Below are 18,644 nucleotides of genomic sequence, written 5' to 3' on the forward strand. Positions count from 1 at the left end.
GAAACGTCCAGGTGGTGGTGTTTCCATGCCCTTGCCCTTCTAGATAGTAGTGGTTGTGGGTTTGGAAGGTGCTTTTGAAAGGCCTTAATGAGTTCCTATAATGCATCTTGTAGATGGCCCTCACGGATGCTACTGTGAGTCAATTGTGGAGGGAATGAATATTTGGGTGGGATGCCAATCAAGCAGGCTGCTTTGTCCTGGACAGTGTTGAACGTCTTCAGTGTTGTTGGAGCCACACCACCAGGCAAGTTGAAAGTATTCCTTCACGCTCCTTACCTGTTCCTTATGGATGGGGGACAAGCTTTGAGGAGTCAGAAGATGAGTTACTCTCTGCATAACTCCCAGCCTCTCACCTGTTCTTGTAGCCATAGTATTTATGTGGGTGGCATAGCACAGTGGTTAGCACTGCTGCCTCATAACGCCAAAGTCCTATGTTCGATCCCGGCCTTGCATAGAGTTTGCACATTCCTGCCGTGTCTGCGTGGGTCTCACCCTGCAACCCACACTATGTGCAGGGAAGTTGGATTGCCCATGCTAAATGGCCCCTTAATTGGAATAAAAAATTGGATACTCTAAAAAAAATTTTTAAAGTATTTGTGGCTGGTTAAGTTTCTGGTCAGTGGTAACCCCCAGGATGTTTACAGTGAGGGATTCAACGATGGTAATAACATTTAATGTCAAGGTATGATGGTTAGAATTTCTCATGTTCGAGATAGTCATTCCCTCGCACTTGTGTGGCTTGAATGTTACTTGCCACTTGTCAGCCCAAGCCTGCATATTGTTCAGGCCTTGCTGCATTCGGACATGGACAGCTTCTGAGGCATGTGAATGGTGCTGAACGTTGTGTAATCATCAGCAAACATTACTGTTCCTGACCTTATGATGGAAGTAAAATCATTAATAAAGCAACTGAAGGTGTTTGGGCCTAGGACACTACCCCGAGGAACTCCTGCAGTAATATCCTGGAACTGAAATGATTGACCTCCAACAACCCCAAATGTCTTCCTTTGTGCCAGGTATGACTCCAACCAGTGGAGTGTTTTCAGCCTAATTCACATTGACTCCAGTTTAGCGAGGTCTCCTTGATGCCATACTCGGTTAAATGTTGCCTTGGTGTCAAATGCAGTCATTTACCTCCTCTCTGGTGTTCAGCTTTTGTCCATGTTTGAACCTAGACTGTAATGAGGTAAGGGAGCGGAGTGATCTTGGTGGAACCAGAACTGAGCGTTAGTGAACAGGCTATTGCTAAGCAAGTGTCGCTATGTGGCATTGTTGATGACCCCTTCCATCACTTTGCTGATGATGAGAGTAGACTGATGGGACGGTAATTAGCCAGATGGATTTGTTCTGCTTATTGTGTACACGACATACCTGGCCAATTTTGCACATTGCTGGATAGATGCCAGTGTTGCAGCTGTACTGGAACAACTTGCCGAAGGGTATGGCAAGTTCTAAAGTTCAAGTTTTCAGTACTTTTGCTGGGGAATGTGGCACTTGCTACCACAGGGAGGTTGATGCAAATATTAAAGATGCATTTAAGGGGGAACTATTCAAGCATATCAGGGAGAAAGGAATAAATGGTTCCAATGGTAGATTTAGGTGAGAAAAAATGGGAAGATACTTGAGTGGAGCATAAACCGCCTGTATCTGCTATGTCTCCTGTGTACTTCTATGTATTAATTAATGTAATTATTTGCAATTACATGATCAATTACATGATTTTCTAACAGTCGACGCCTTCTGAGCAAAGCCCTCTGTGGTACATATTTAGATGTATTGTTTTATAACGTAACAAGTATAATGTTATAGAATGTATACATAGAACATAGAACAGTACAACAAAGAACAGGCCCTTTGGCCCTCGATGTTTTGCCGAGCATTGTCTGAAACCAAGATCAAGCTATCCCACTCCCTGTCATTCTGGTGTGCTCCATGTGCCTATCCAATAACCACTTGAAAGTTCCTAAAGTATCCAACACCACTAACACAGCAGGCAGTCCATTCCACACCCTAACCACTCTGAATAAAAAAACCTACCTCGGGCATCCCTCCTATATCTCCCATCCTGAACCTTATAGTTATGCCCCCTTGTAACAGCTACATCCACCTGAGGAAATAGTCTCTGAACGTCCACTCTATCTGTCCTCCTCATTATCTTATAAACCTCTATTAATTTGCCTCTCATCCTCCTCCACTCCAACGAGAAAAGCCCTAGGTCCCTCATCCTTTCCTCATAAGACCTATCCTGCAAACCGGGCAGCATCTTGGTAAATTTCCTTTGCACCCTTGCCAATGCTTCCACATCCTTCCTATAGTGAGGTGACCAGAACTTCACACTATACTCCAGATGTGGTCTCACCAGGGTTATGTACAGTTGCAGCATAATCCCGTGGCTCTTAAACTCAAGCCCCGTTAATAAACGCTAACACACATATAGGCCTTCTTCATGGCTCTATCCATTTGAGTGGCAACCTTCAGAGATCTGTGGACATGAAACCCAAGATCTCTCTGTTTCTCCACATTCCTCAGAACCCTGCCGTTGACCCTGTAATCCGCATTCAAATTTGTTCTACCAAAATGAATCACCTCGCACTTATCAGGGTTAAACTCCATCTGCCATGTTTTGGCCCAGCTCTGCATCCTATCAATGTCTCTTTGCAGCCTACAACAGCCCTCCACCTCATCCACTACTCCACCAATCTTGATGTCATCAGCAAATTTACTGACCCACCCTTCAGCCCCCTCCTCCAAGTCATTGATAAAAATCACAAATAGCAGAGGACCAAGCACTGATCCCTGTGGTACACCGCTGGTAACTGGTCTACAGTCTGAAAATTTTCCATCCACCACCACCCTCTGTCTTCTATGTGATAGCCAGTTACTTATCCAATTGGCCAAATTTCCCTCTATCCACACCTCCATACGTTCTTCATGAGCCGACCATGGGGAACCTTATCAAATGCCTTACTAAAATCTATGTATACAACATCAACTGCTCTACCTTCATCTACACACTTGGTTACCTCATCAAAGAATTCAATCAAATTTGTGAGGCAAGACTCTTCACAAATCCGTGTTGACTATCCCGGATTTAGCTGCATCTTTCCAAATGGTCATAAGTCCTATCCTTCAGGACCTTTTCCATTAACTTACCGACCGCCGAAGTAAGACTAACCAGCCTATAATTACCAGGGTCATTCCTATTCCCTTTCTTGAACAGAGGAACAACATTCGTCACTCTCCAGTCCTCTGGCACTATCCCCGTGGACAGTGAGGACCCAAAGATCAAAGCCAAAGGCTCTGCAATCTCATCCCTTGCCTCCCAAAGAATCCTTTGATATATCCCATCTGGCCCAGGGAACTTGTCGACCCTAAGGTTTTTCAAAATTGCTAATACATCCTTCCTCAGAACATCTATCTCCTCCAGCCTACCCGTCTGTATCACACACTCATCCTCAAAAACATGGCCCCTCTCCTTGGTAAACACTTAAGAAAAGTATTCATTCAACGCCTCTCCTATTTCTTCTGACTCCATGCACAAGTTCCCACTACTGTCCTTGACCGGCCCTACCCTCACCCTGGTCATTCTTTTATTTCTCACGTAAAAAGCCTTGAGGTTTGCCTTGATCCGATCCGCCAAGGACTTCTCATGCCCCCTCCTAGCTCTCCTAGGCCCTTTTTTTTTAGCTCATTCCTTGCTACCTTGTAACTCTCAAGCAACCCAACTGAACCTTGTTTTCCATCCTTACATACGCTTCCTTTTTCCTCTTGACAAGACATTCAACCTCTTTTGTGAACAATGGTTCCCTCCCACAGCCATTTCCTCCCTGCCTGACAGGGACATAACTATCAAGGACACGCAGTATTTGTTCCTTGAACAAGCTCCACTTTTCATTTGTGCCTTTCCCTGACAGTTTCTGTTCCCATCTTATGCTCCCTAATTCTTGCCTAATCGCATCATAATTACCCCTCCCCAATTATAAACCTTGCCCTGCCGTATGGCCCTGTCCCTCTCCATTGCAATAGTGAAAGACACCGAATTGTGGTCACTATCTCCAAAGTGCTCTCCCACAAACAAATCTAACACTTGGCCCAGTTCATTACCCAGTACCAAACCAATGTGCCCCCCCCCTCTTGTTGGTCTATCCACATATTGTGTCAGGAAACCCTCCTGCACATACTGTACAAAAACTGCCCCATCCGAACTGTTCGACCTACAGAGGTTCCAATCAATATTTGGAAAGTTAAAGTCACCCATGGCAACTACCCTGAGACCTCTATCCTTTACTCTGTTTGCAATTTCTTCCTCCATATCTCTATTACTATTTGTGGGCCTATAGAAAACCCCTAACAAAGTGACCGCTCCTTTCCTATTTCTAACTTCAGCCCATATTACCTCAGTAGGCAGATCCTCCTCGAACTGCCTTTCTGCAGCCGTTAGACTATCCTTGATTAACAATGCTACTCCTCCACCTCTTTTACCAACTTCCCTACTCTTACTGAAACATCTATACCCTGGAACTTCCAACAACCATTCCTATCCCTGTCCTAACCATGTCTCCATGGCCACAACATCGTAGTTCCAATTACCAATCGAAGCTCTAAGTTCACCTACCTTATTCCAGATGCTCCTTGCATTGAAGTAGACACACTTCAACCCACCTTCCTGTCTGCCGGTACACACCTGTGACCGTGATACCCTCCTCAGTACCTCACTACTCTCAACACCGCCTTCTGGACTACAGCTCGTTTTCCCATCCCCCTGACAAATTAGTTGTAACAACCCCTCCCTGGTTTTTTTGTAATACCAGGCTAGATCTTTCTGGAAAAATAACAGTATGTTAATGACACACGGTGTCATTAATGTGTAAAGTGCTATGTATTGCAAATCTCTAGAACTTGCTGGTTGATTTAAGCTGCCCTGTATTTTTCTTTGCACGAATGTCATCTCGCCCCAGTTAATTTTAAGACCTTGCTTGCTTAGGCCATTAATTGGCCATTGTATTTGCCAAAGAAAGTTAAGTCTGGCAAATAAGTGTAAGTACATTTCTAAGAACGGAATAATTGTTATGTAGTTCCAATCAGTCCGTCTTGCCTGGAAGTGAACAGTTTAAACTGTGGAATCCCATTCTTTCAGATGTTAAATTGTTCTTGGGAGATTTTCAAAATATTAAATCAAAAAACACAGCTCATTACTGAAGGTGTATTCTGCTTCAAATGAGTGATTGGAGAATTCAGACTTTGTAAACTGTGAGAATAGAGCTGCATGTTGGTATATGGAAAGGGAATTCTTTTCCTTTTTATAGCTGATTAGGTGCCGATCATGATTTCAGTTGTTTTGTGAGAACAGCTGATGTACGTCTCTAAGGAGTCTGTAGTTCGTGTTTTGCTATATTTCTTTTCAGCTGCCATTCTGTAAAAGAATTGCATCAATCAAGTTGTGGTTTCTAATGTAGAGACTATACCAAACTATATATTCCCTGGTGAACCGGTCTTTTCACTTACTTATTGCACCAATCTCTTGTGTTCAAATAAAAGCAAATTACTGTGGATGCTGGAGATCTGAAATAAAAATGGAAAGTGCTGTAAGTGCTGCTCATGTGTAAATGGTTACAGCAACTTCAGGCAGCAGTGTAGATAAATGTCAATATCCAAAAGTTGCTGACTGAGCTATGCTGCTAGCTTCACATACTACATATTGCTGTCTGCTTCATTGACGTTTGAATTTTGTTAAGTTGGTGTATTGCGCGGTAGATATAAACGAATCACCACAATGAAGTATTTCCATTACTATCCCTTTTAATTATATGATAATTATCAATTACAGCTACCAACCTCCAAGTACTGCAATTTAACTATTAAAAGTATCTCATTCCTTCAGACTTTAATTGTTTGAATTTTTAAAATGTCAAATTTAAGCTTTTTTTTATCTTTTTGTTTTTTCTTTTGCTCCATGAGTGTAAGCCCTGGTTCAAGTCCCATTCCAAGACTTGAGCACAAAAATTAAAGCGGACTGCATTTTTGTACTGAGGAAATGCTGCACTATCGAAGATGCCATCTTTCAGATGTGACATTAAACTGGGCCTTGTCTGCCCTCCCAAGTGACCATAAAAGATCCCATGTCCCTATTTTGCAGAAGAGCAGGGGAGTTCATGTCAATATTAATCCCTCAAGCAACATTGAACAGATTATCTGGGTATTATTAGGTTACTGTTTGCGGAGGCTTGCTATGCATTCTACATTACGACAGTGGCTGTACTTCAAAAAAGTATTTCTTTGTAAAGAGCTTTGAGACATCATGAAAAGCAAAATCTAATCTCTCCCTCTCTTTATTTCTCTTTCTATTCCTGATTTAAATTCACCAAACAATTTGCACTTCTTTGTTCCCTTGCTTAAGGAGATGTACAGCTGTTTTCCCTGTTCACGCTGGACAGCCAAACCTTGGTATTAGCTAATGGTGGAACTAAGGATATTAAATATTCAAGTGCTTCAAAAAGCTGCAGGATTTTAATCTCCCAGGAACAAAAACTATTCCAATGTAGTATATTGTACCAGTTGTACTTTTTCTTTTTGCTCATTATTATTGGAGTTAGCTAGGAGGATTTTATTTTAACTGTTCCACACACTTAGATTTAGTCTATTCACACAATGCAAATGTCCTGTTCAAGGTTTCTCAAAAACGCTGCTGGTTTATTGAAGAAAAAGCAAATGTTCAATTTATTTGAGAAATGTTTGATGCAATAGTCACTGGCAGATGCTGGAACAATTTTAATAACCCGTTGAGTTCATTTGTGGCCTTGTTTTTTCTTCTCTCTGTAGGGCTGGGATTCAATATTATCGGAGGAACTGACCACCAGCACTTTTGTAATGATAGCGCAATCTATGTGACCAAAATTAAAGAAGAGGGACCTGCAGCTTTAGACGGCCGTTTGAAGGAACAGGATCAAATCTTAGCAGTGAGGCATTTAACATATTTATCTTAAGTGTTCCATTGAGCAGTAGTATTAAAACGGGTGACATTGGATTAGCTAGCTGTAACGCTTCCATTTTTTTCCTTTCCACTGGTTTTGTGGGGGAGGTGAAGCATAATCCAATATTCTTTTGGTGCTAATTTAAAAATCTTTCCCTCACTCCTGACTGATCTTCTCAGCCTAATGAACTAACTCAATCCCCCCCCCCCCCCCTTTAGAGGTCTGTGGTGCTGCCTTGCAATAAAAAAAGAAAATTAACAGTAATATGATGACTTATCCTCCATGAATCGTGGAATTAGCACAGTCGTGTTTTTGGGAGGATAGGGTTGACTACTTCAAAGTAGAACATGTGCAATGTCTAGAATATTGTTCTTTACCGTTGCTTGGATTCTGCTGTCTGAACTGACACCAGTGAGCCGTTGGACGTTGGAAAGCTAAAAATGTCCACGCACAATGGATGGAATTTTCCACCCCCACACGATGTGTTTTGCGATGGCGTCAGAATCTTTCAGTCCTGCTGATGTCAACGGGTTTTCCCATTCGCAGACTCAGCCGTGTGTTATCAATGGGAATGGCCAGAAAGCTTCGGCCATTGTGTATTCTCTATGGATTTAAAAAAGGTGCTGGAAGAAGTAACATGAGAGCAAAGTTGAAGTCCATGGAATAGAAGGGAAAGTGGCAGCATGGATATGAAGTGGCTGAGGGACAGGAAACAAAGTAATAGTTGTTTTTCAGAATGGATCATACTATAGTGTGGGACTGGTAGGACCAATGCTTTTTTTGACTTAGACTTGGATTGCAAGACACAATTAAAAGATTTGCAGATGACACAAAACCTTTGAGGAAGTTATTGAGAGATTTTAAGAGGGTACATTTAGGCAGCTGGAATGGGAAACGCTAATGCAGGAAGTGTGAAGCCATATGTTTTGCTCGGAAGAGTGAGGAGAGGCAAAGCAATGTAAAACAAAATTCTAAAGGTGGTGCAGGAACAGCGGGCTCCGGGGTATATGTACACAAATCATTTAAAGTGGTTTAGTAAAAGGGCAAGGGGATTCTAGACTTTAAAATAGAGGCATTGAGTACAAAAGCGAGGAAGTTATGATGGACTTTCATCATATAAAACACTGGTTCAGCCTCGACTGGAGTATCATAGAATCCCTGAGCCCATTCAATCCATCAGGTCTGCACCGACCTTCCGATAGTCCACTCTTCCTCGGCCCACTCCCCTGCCCTATCCCCCTTACCCTAACTAATCTGCTTGCCTTTGGACACTAGGGGAAATTTAGCAGGGCCTATCATCCTAACCTGCACAGTTTTAGACAGTGGGAGGAAACTACAGAACACCCAGAGGAAACCTACGCAGGCACGGAGAATGTGTAAACTCCACACACACGGTCACCCAAGGTTGGAATCAAACCTGGATCCCTGGTGCTGTGAGACAGTAGTGCTAACCACTGTGCCACCATGTTACTCTTCTGAGTGCTCGTTTAGTTCTTAGAGAAGGTTCAGAGGAGATTTGATAGAAGTATTCTAAATCATGAGGGATCTAGATGGAGAGCAGCTGTTCCCATTGACGGAATGGTCAAGAACCAGAGAGCACTGATAAAAGTTGAATTATAAAAGAACCAATAGCATGAGATTCTTCAGAATGAGGAAAAGCTATGTTATGCAGTGATTTGGAAGACATTATTGGAGAGTGTAATGGAGGCAGAAACAATGAGGGCTTTCAAATGGGAATTGGATAAAATTCTGGAGCGAGAGAAATTGTGGGGCCGGGAAGGGGCAGAGGAGCGAGACTAACTGAGATTCTCTTGCAGAGAGCTGGCATGGACATAGTGGGCTGGATGGCGTCCTATGCTGTTACATTCTATGATTTTGTAGCTTGGCAGGGTTTGGCATTTTTGTCCAAGATGTGTGCTTACATCCCTTATCTTGCATACCACCCCCACCATGAATCTAAGAGCATATGTATTTCAGTAGCAAATATGGCAGAGACTCGTGCTCAATGTGAACCCCTCCTGGTTTGTGTAGCTGATGACTCATTGATAATCACTGAAAGCACCAGCAGTGCCTGAGATTATGTTGCTTCACGCAAATGATGAATTTAAACAATAAATTTTGTTCATGGCTGGCATCGCAGCAGCACCATCAGACGTCACTGGATGGCATTCAGAATGGGAACTAATTCTAGTCTACCCATCAGACAAAGATCAAAGGCATTGAGGCCATTTCCCATACCTGCCTGACTGGAATTACTCTGCAATGACTAAATTAAACTTTGGGCCTTCTGTGGAGCTGAATACCAAATTAAATTCAGCTGATCTTAATCAAGTGGAAACACAATTGAAGTTGGTTCCCCTGCTGGAATGATTGAATAGCGGTTCCAGCTGGTATTGTGATTGAAAATGAGTAATCTTTAGGATTATGCAGTTTGTTTTGCTACATTAGACATGTTAACCCCTTTACAGCCAAAGAACTATGATTAGATTTGTACAAACTGCATCCTAACCTCACCTTATACAATAAATTTCCTTTTATTAACCAGATCAATGGGCGAGAGCTCTGCAACTTGACTCATCAGGAAGCTGTGGAAATATTTAGAAATTCGGGTGATGAGGTGACGCTACTGGTTTTAAAAAAGGTAAAGTATGTGTGCCACAAAGTCTCTGTGTTGGTTAGCCCAACTTCTACTTCCTAATTCCCTCAAGAATTCACTGGTGCTGCTTGCAAGAAACATGTGGGGCATTTTATAGAACAGTAGCACAGAACAGGCCCTTCGGCCCTCAATGTTGTGCCGAGCCATGATCACCCTACTCAAACACACGTATCCACCCTATACCCGTAACCCAAGAACCCCCCCTTAACCTTACTTTTATTAGGACACTACGGGCAATTTAGCATGGCCAATCCACCTAACCCGCACATCTTTGGACTGTGGGAGGAAACCGGAGCACCCGGAGGAAACCCACGCACACAGGGGGAGGACGTGCAGACTCCACACAGACAGTGACCCAGCCGGGAATCGAACCTATTTTGACAAGTCTTGGCGTTTTTATGAATCATCTATCTAAGTAATCATTTGGCTGAGAAAACAATGTAAATAATGACTTGTTAGTTATTGAATTAGTCTCGCTGTCAACCTTAGCCTGATAGTGGTACACTTGCCTCTGAGTCAGAGGACTGTCGATCCAAGGCCTGGTCCAGTCACTTGAGCTTGTAATCTAAGCTGAGGCTTCAGTGCAGTACCTAGGGAGTGCTGCACAGTCATAGGTTGTCTTTTAGGTAAGACATTGAACAGTGGATGTAAGAGATCCCATAACATGCTTTTTAAAGAAGAATAAGGGAGTTCTCCAGTGTCCTGTCCAATATTTACCTGTCAGCCAACATCACTAAAGCACATTATCCAGTCATTATCTCATTGCTCTTTATGGGATTTTGCTGTGTGTTAATTGGCTCTTGCATTTCCTACAGTACAAGAAGTTGGCTGTCAAGTACTTTGGAACATCCTAAAATTAGCAAATTCGCTATTTAAATGCAAGTTCTTTGAATCCTCCATTGAAGCCAATATATATTCATTCTTAATATTATCATATGAGGAAAAAACTCCATACACTAGGCTTATGTTCTCATGGAGTTTCGAAGAATTGAGAGGTTGTCTCATCAAAACATAAAATTCTGAGACAGCTTGACAGAGTAGATGCTAAAAGGTTATTTCCCCTGCAGAATCCAGAACTTGGAGTCTTACATCTTCAGAATCATTGCTGTCCATTTAGAGCTGTGATCGTCAAGGAAACACCTTGGAATTCTCTACCTTAAGAGGGCTGAGGCTGCCCAGTTGTGTGTGGTCTAGGTTCATATTCATAGACTTTAAAGGGAATCGAGGGATATGGGAATTGGGCAGGAGAGTGAAGTTGGGGTCAAAGATCAGCCATGATCCTACTGAATGGCAGAACAGGCTCACAGAGCCGTATACCTTCCTCCTGTCCATTGGCAGCTATTGGACTGCTTGCAGTTCAGAAAGCTAGTGTATATCAAGCAAAAGCATCCTTGCTACTTTCCATATCTGATGCATGGTTACCTTTGGTGTAAATTTCTAGTATTGCTTGTCGCTGTAAATTCAAGGTTATGACTCTGGTTCTTCTAACTATATTAAATTAAAGATTTCCTTTTAAAATCAATGCTAATTAAAAATATGGACAAGGGCCTTCAATTTAATAGAAAGATTTATTTTGATTGTTCTTGCCAGTCAGCTCTTGTCTTTTTATGCTCTGGTTTAAGTACTCTACAATGCCATGGTGACATTAGATGAGGAAAGATACTCCCAAAGTGTTACCATTCTCTAAGTAACAACATCTTGTCAATCTTTTGAATGCTCAGATGCTGACCTGTGGCGGAGGCGAATACTATATGTGGTTAGAAATCTATTAACAGCCAAGTGGGAGAGCCAAACTGTACAATAAACAGAGGAAGGATAATTAGTTGTACTAGATTTAATCCTGTAGGACACTAGATCCGCTGGAGAATGTTTTTTTTTGCAGGCAAGGTGTCACAAGTTTAGCCTGGGCCTCTGAGGAAACAATAAGTCACTTCACATACGATAGGTGGAAACTTACTGAGGGAATTGTAGTCTTACCTTAGCCTGCTTTTTATTTTTGCGCAAAAGCGAATAGTGTTTCAGGAACCAACCCAAACTGGGTTGTGCATTCACTGCCACAGATTGCTGTCAGTTCAGAAACTGTGATAGCTGGACAAATAATTGTTATTTTGGCCCCCAAAATGATTGATTAAATTGAAACCTGGGAAATGTGAATGTACTTTGTAAGCTTAAAAATGTGTTTTGAATATCTTAGTGTTCACTTACAGTGCACTAATATATTTAATGCTTTCTTTCAGATCAAAACCAAGAATAATCAAATCGACCTTTCTGGTTTCTCACCACTAGTATTGGCAGCACTGGGTATAACAGTATTGGCAATGTTTGTATATGTGAAATATCGCCGTAGGTTATGAAAATGCTGGCATCTTTTACTGTAGGGAAAATTTTTTAACACACAATATTTGCTGCTGCTTATTTGTGTGCTTAGCCAGATATTAACTTTGAAATTTTTAAGCTACTATAGGATTTTAAAGGGAATGTGTACACACAAACTGCCTGAGTCAGTTACTTACACAGGTAGTAAGTTGCATTGCTCTGCAACTTTCTCCTTTTTATTTCCTGGATGTAATTTTTATCGAGAAGAAAATAAAGGTCTCCCATAATTGTAAGACATAAACATGAATGGCGGTGCAACCTATACACTGGAAATACTTTAAAGACAGGACTTAGGAAAATTCTGCAGGAGTGATCGATCAATCAAAAATTACACGGCTAGATGGTGTGAAAAATGAAAAGTTAAAATTTTAGAAAATTACATTTCAGTGTGAGAGCTCTTATACACTAGAGAAGAAAGTGTTTAGAATCCAGTTCAGTTTAATAGTCAATGTTCTGACATTGGTAAATATGACACTTGCACTGTGTGTTAGGATAAAATCACATTTCTCAGAATGTCGATGAACTATTTTGAAACCTTAAAACAATATGGTACAAACAAGACACCATGTTTCACTTAGCAAATTTCTCATACTTAACCATAGTCATTTATAAAAGTGCAATTTTTACCAGATTTTTTTTGACAAAGCACAAGAAATCAACTAGACACAACTTCTGACAAAATGCCAATGTAAGGATTTACAGTGCGCTAACCAAGTTATTTTATGTTATCTGACTTCATCAGCTTCATGCCAAATTTGCAGCATTTCGAAATCAAGTAATTTCAGTAACATTGGGTACTATAATCATGTTATGTAATTGACAAGTTTAAATGTGTTCTGTTGTGGAAAGCTGTATTTTCAATCCATGTAAACGTCCACTATGTAATGCTTAATTCCCATGTAAAGGTTTTCTGACCAGTTCTATTTCAATTTAAAAGTTTTGCTGTTCTAGTAGGTTTACTTCATAATGGTATAAGGACCTAATAAAGTTAGAGATTCAAATGTTAGAGCTGTAACAGAGGAACAATTCAGTGCTTATTTTACTCTGTTAACTTTCTTGAAAACAGACAGACTGTACGTTACTTCAAAGCTGTATGATTTTAAAGATGGTTATTGCTGTGTAATGATTATGTCATGTTTTAGTCGGTCAGACTTATTTAAATACTAATGTTATACAAATACCGAGGAAATTACTTCTGGATATAAGCACAGACATTCCATAGCCACAACCGCTTTGTGCCTCCTTCAGATAAATGCTGCATATTTTCTGTTGACACAGCTAATTATGCAGTAGTATTTAAAATGAATACTCGTGCGGTTCCTTTGGCTGCTTGATATACATCATGTCAAAAGTTGCAATAGACTAATACAATTACTGAGCCTGCTTGAGTCACACCACCTCAGTTGGCTGGCCACCAAGCAATGGTGAAGATTGTGGATGAGTCTTTGGGTCTTACTGACCTGGTGTTCCAGTTGGAAGGGACTATGAGGCTTATTGCCAACCAGCTGAATAATGGGATGCCAAAACTCCTGCATATGCTATCAGTCTTTGGATACACTACAGAACTGCTGGGCAACACTATAATCCTATGTCTGCAGGCGTCACCAACTAAAATGTAACTGCTATTGAGACTACCTGTGGCCAACAGAAATAACGTACATTCTCTCCCCTTTACTATCCAGTGTTTTAATACTTAAGTGTCACTTACTGTTGGCAGTGTACAAATTGTGGATTAAATTCCAAGTTTGTTTGGAAAAAGTAGTAACTAGGCTTCGTGGTAGATAACTGACAAACACTTCAACTCAGGGGTGCTTGAAAATAGGGAATATTGATTTACCTGAATTTGTCCCTCATTAGTGTGTAGGTATAGATAACGGTATACTGAAATATAATTCCTTTTCTGGATTTTCTCTTACTCAAGACGATTGGACATGAGACAGCCTTGAATATTTTTGTTTTGTTTGTGTAAGTTTCAGCCAGAGTCTGCTTTTAACAATCGACTGGTAAATAACAATTTGTGGGGATTTGGCAATTTTTGTTCTAATTCAAAAATCTCAATGTTTTAAAGAGAAAATCCAAATATTGTACCAAATATTTAATTGGGAATTTGCTTTTATAATGCTGTCTCCCTGCTTTATCCCAAATCAGGTTGGCATTCTAGAACCATGCCGCCTACAGTGATCTGTGATTGTACATATCAGACCAATAGAATATGCATTTATTTTAACTCATAGAAGTTTCAACCTACTTCCACATCTAGGTATTGTGTAGTTTGAATAGCAAATCAATGAAGTTTTACTTGTTATAGTTAAAGGAAATTTGTCTTCGTTCACAATGGAATTCTTAAGGAACCTGTTTAGTATAGTGGCAAGGACTTTGCAGCAACATTTTTAAATATATACTTTGTGCATTCCTGTGATAGTGTTTGAATATGCAAGTATTTATCCAGAGTAAAGGAGCACCTCAGTGAAAAGTATATCTCAGCATTGGATAGGGTCCTTGACCAATTGTAAATTCAAATTGGCATATGATGCATTTATAAGTGACAACCTACCAGTAACTATATTATATAGGGCTGTATTGTAAAATCTTCATCTAATTAAAGCACACGTACATTGCTGAGAAGAGAGACATGTTGCTGAGGCTTTCTGGCTTGTGCTCATCAGGACAAACACATGAATGACAAATTTGAAATGAACACATCAATTTCTGCTATGGAAGAAAAAGGTGTTGATTGGTAAGTCAATTCTGGCTGAGGCGTTGCCATCAAGATAGCAACAGGGAACATATAGGCTCAAGCAATATGTCTCTTCAGCAATGTACAAATTCTCTACTGTAAACTGCATGTCTTAATTCCTGCCTGAACAGTACCCCCTTTTCTACTCCAGTACATAATCTTTTGGCGTTTAATACTCTGCCAATGGTGAAGATTGTAGACAGGGATGTATATGTCATATGACGAGTTATCAAAGTTTGCTTTAAAACTAACATGAGACAATAAACATAATAGCAGTACATACTCGCCCTTTTGGATTGGTACCATCAATATTCTTGGTGCTTTTTATTTTGTTGAATTCTAATATTTTAACAGTAAGGTTGTTCTCAAGCTTCTTGGCTTCCAAGAGCAGTTGTAGGGATGAAGATGACGTTTAGGTCACAGACACTGTAAATGGGAAACGGGCTTTGGAAAATAAATGTATAATTTTGTTTTAAAGTAATAAAACTAGGAAAACCTATGTTTTTGGGAAGAAGTCCTTGATCACCAGTTTAATTATAAACCTGTTTGAGCTACAAGTGGCCAACAATAGTCTAGAAGAACATGAGGTATACATCAGCACAATTCTCCATCATTTGATACAACCGATCATTGATAACTTCATCTCAAAATAGTATTTTATTATAAATCACTTTTGCTACATCTGAAAACACCAAGGGGGCGATTCTCCGATATGGCAGCCAAGTGTCCGTGCTGTCGTGTTTCACGACGGCGTGAACAGGGACGGGCACAGCCTGTTCTGGCCCCCACAGGGTGGGCCCCGATCGTGGGCCAGACCCCTTTGGAGCCGGCCCCCCAGGGGTGAATGGCACCGGCGGGACTCTGTCATGTCGGAGCCGCTGCTTGGCCCATTTGGGCCGGAGAATCGGTGGCTCCGCCGATTCCAGCGGCCGGCACCGTGCCAAACGCGCCGGCGCAAATGACGCCGATTTTCCCCACCTCGGAGAATCGCGCGCCGGCGTTGGGGCATTGTGGCACGGATGCTCCGGTTTTGCGGACCGGCGTGGGGCTCGGAGAATTGCCCCCAACTGTGCTGAAACTTTGTTCTCCCAAACCCAGTGCCTACAGCAGAAAATATACCAAATGAGGCCTTCAGTAGTGATGGATTTTTTTTTTAATGAGGTCTTAATATCTGTTTCAATATAACTTCATTTTTTTCTGCTAAGCTGAAAATAACACTGCCAGAACTGACTTTTAATTGATGTGGGCAACGCGTCTTTTTTGTCGATGTGTTGCCTAGATTTATAATCAAGATGGTAATTTTGATCATAAAGTTTGATTTTTATATATAGTAACTGTGTCAGCCTGAGATGTTGCTAATTAACTTTGAAAATTGCATAATGGCTCAAAAATAGTTTTTATGACTACATTAATGTTGATGAGCATGTTATGAAGGTCTGATCTGTATCACTATTAATGCAGTCTAGGCTTTGAACAAAAATTGATGCTTGGCAAAAATTATATGATTGCTGCAAAACAAAAATGTTATATTTATGTATAATTCTGTGCTGGAGATGCCTGAAATAGAACTATTACTGTAATGCTATTCATAAAGTTAATTGTCAAATAGTCACTTTCCTTTAAAGAATCTTAATTTATTTACTCTTGTGTCCCAACCTGGGAGTGAACTACACTATATTTTTATTACAACTCTTGCAAAACTGGAAGAAATCACATACAATTTCCCGAGTACTTCTGTAATAACATGAATATTGTTTGAAAAGAAAAAGCAGCTTGGTAGCTATTACACTATAACCTTCCAGTCTGGATTGCTGGGAACCAAGTCACTTGAGGATTTCGGAATTTTCTGGATTGTAATATGACATTAGCATTCCTAACTACCAAGTGAGAACCGGACAACACTATGGATATAAATTGTACCTGAAACATGAAATGGTGATAAATCATAAAGCAGTAATAAAATGATTTTACGTATTCAGATACTGTATTGTCTATGTTTCCGATATTCACGTTGCACCTTGATGTCGTAAGCTGTTGAAATACCCTCACAAATTTTTCATTGGAACAAAAGATTTAGGAGTAGGCCCCCATACGTGCCTTCAAGCCTGCTCTGCTATTCAGTAAGATTGTGGCCGATCTGGTTGTGGTCTTGCTGAAGCATCCTAATCTACTTTTGTTTGTTTTCTATCTTTTCTGCATGCTCAGGCTCTAATGGACTTTTCGTAGATGTCATGTAGGTGCTGGGAATACTTGTGTCTGCTCAAAGTACTGCGGCAAAAGAGGGTGCAGGGGGGAGGGGTGCTGCTGGAGAGAGTTCAATGAGAGAAATTGAGAGAGATGAGTGAAATCGGGTGGCTTTGTAACAGTGCTTTGTTATTCCTGTGCTACACAGTCACTGCATCAGGCAAGCCAATGGTTTAAATATGTTGGGAAGAACTTAAAGCAAAACTACTTCATTTTACATATATCCACCACTCTCCTGACCATGCATTTGGATGAGTATCAGCCTGCAAATGTTCTAAAGTTTTGAGATGCTGTGGGTGGAACTGGGTACTTCAGCACACATTACAATCACATCATGATGTATGTTGAATTTTTAAAGGGTGCACCTGTCTGTGTCAAGAGGTGTCGCGGGGGTGGAACAACTGAAGAATAAGAAAGATAAACGGACTTGAGTTCTTGATGTAACATAGCTGTCAAAACAAAAGAGGAAATATTCATTGGCAAAGAATTCATCTACATTCTGGCAGGAGTTACAGAAAGTGATTATTGAAGATTTCCTTTGGGAAATTATGCAGTGAATTCTTATTGGATTTATGAGGCAGGATTTTGTTCCACCTTTGGGGCGTGTACTGCACTGGTGCAGGGTGGCTTGCCAGTGGCCAGTTGTGATCTTCTGGTCCCGGGCTTTCCCATTGAACACCCTGTGATGGGGGTTCCCAGTTGATGGAGCTGTAAGATCCCGCCCATTCTGTTTCCCTTTTGCAGCTCTCTATTCGTGAACTAATTTGGCCCTTTTTTTTTGTTTTTTATGCCTTAACGTAGTTGTTTTAAGGCTAAATTACCCACAATTTACCCATGCTCATCTTTTATGTTCTTTGTCACAGATCAGCCATGATCTTATTGAATGGCGGAGTAGGCTCGAAGGGCCGAGTGACCTATTGCTCCTAATTTCTATGCATGAGATAAACTGCAGGACATCTAGGGACAATTAATGCAAGTGTTTTACACCTCAACAAGTAGGTGTAGTAAGACTGCCTTATGGGTGCCTAAATTCTGAGCAGGGGAAAATGAGTAACATGCTGCCCTCCAAGATAGTTTGGGCACAGGCTTGGAGCATTCCCAAAAAGAGGAAAGAAAGTACATCCAAAGTTAGATCAACTTGTGTGATTAATGGAGATTAAAGTGAAACAGAAGAGGCTAATGATAAATGTCAGCTCTTAATAGAGTAGGGAGCCAAGCTGAATATGCTGCTTACAGAGGAGAACTGAACAAAGAAACAAACGAGTATGAGAACATAAAAGGAACATGTAGAGTTTTTCATAACCATATAAATAGCAAAATGGCAGTCGAGAGAGACATTGTGGCGGAGTAGTAGGCCTAGCTGCCCCTGCCTCTGAACCAAAAGCTCTGGGTTTGAGCTCCACCCCAGCCCTTGATGACCATGGAAGGTGAGTTCATAACCTGGCCAAACAGGTTGGTTATCAATCCCTAAATCTTTCTGAAACTGATTTGGCAGGGGTAAGATGGGGAAAGCTTCCTGGTCATCCATGCTTGGTACCTCCCAAGCAATAGCCTCTGGTAACCTGTTCTGGTGATAGGGAAATAACCAAGAAAATAGACATAAATAAGCATGTGCTTTGTCTACCTTATGTGCCAATAGGCACAGGGAAGGTCTAAGTCA

General features: G+C 41.0%; 1 protein-coding gene across 1 annotated transcript in view; it reads left to right on the forward strand.

Annotated features, from left to right (window-relative positions):
* LOC119956999 (synaptojanin 2 binding protein) overlaps nt 1–16,718 on the forward strand; it is a 41,344-nt gene extending 24,626 nt beyond the window's left edge. The window contains exons 2-4 of the mRNA XM_038784585.1: nt 6,820–6,956; nt 9,517–9,612; nt 11,865–16,718. Coding sequence (XP_038640513.1) covers nt 6,820–6,956; nt 9,517–9,612; nt 11,865–11,981 — 350 coding nt within the window. The 3' untranslated portion in view covers nt 11,982–16,718. The remainder of the gene's footprint in view (nt 1–6,819; nt 6,957–9,516; nt 9,613–11,864) is intronic.
* The last annotated feature ends 1,926 nt before the right edge of the window (nt 16,719–18,644 follow it).

This window comes from Scyliorhinus canicula, chromosome 2 (assembly GCF_902713615.1).
Source record: "Scyliorhinus canicula chromosome 2, sScyCan1.1, whole genome shotgun sequence".
Classification (NCBI taxonomy): domain Eukaryota; kingdom Metazoa; phylum Chordata; class Chondrichthyes; order Carcharhiniformes; family Scyliorhinidae; genus Scyliorhinus; species Scyliorhinus canicula.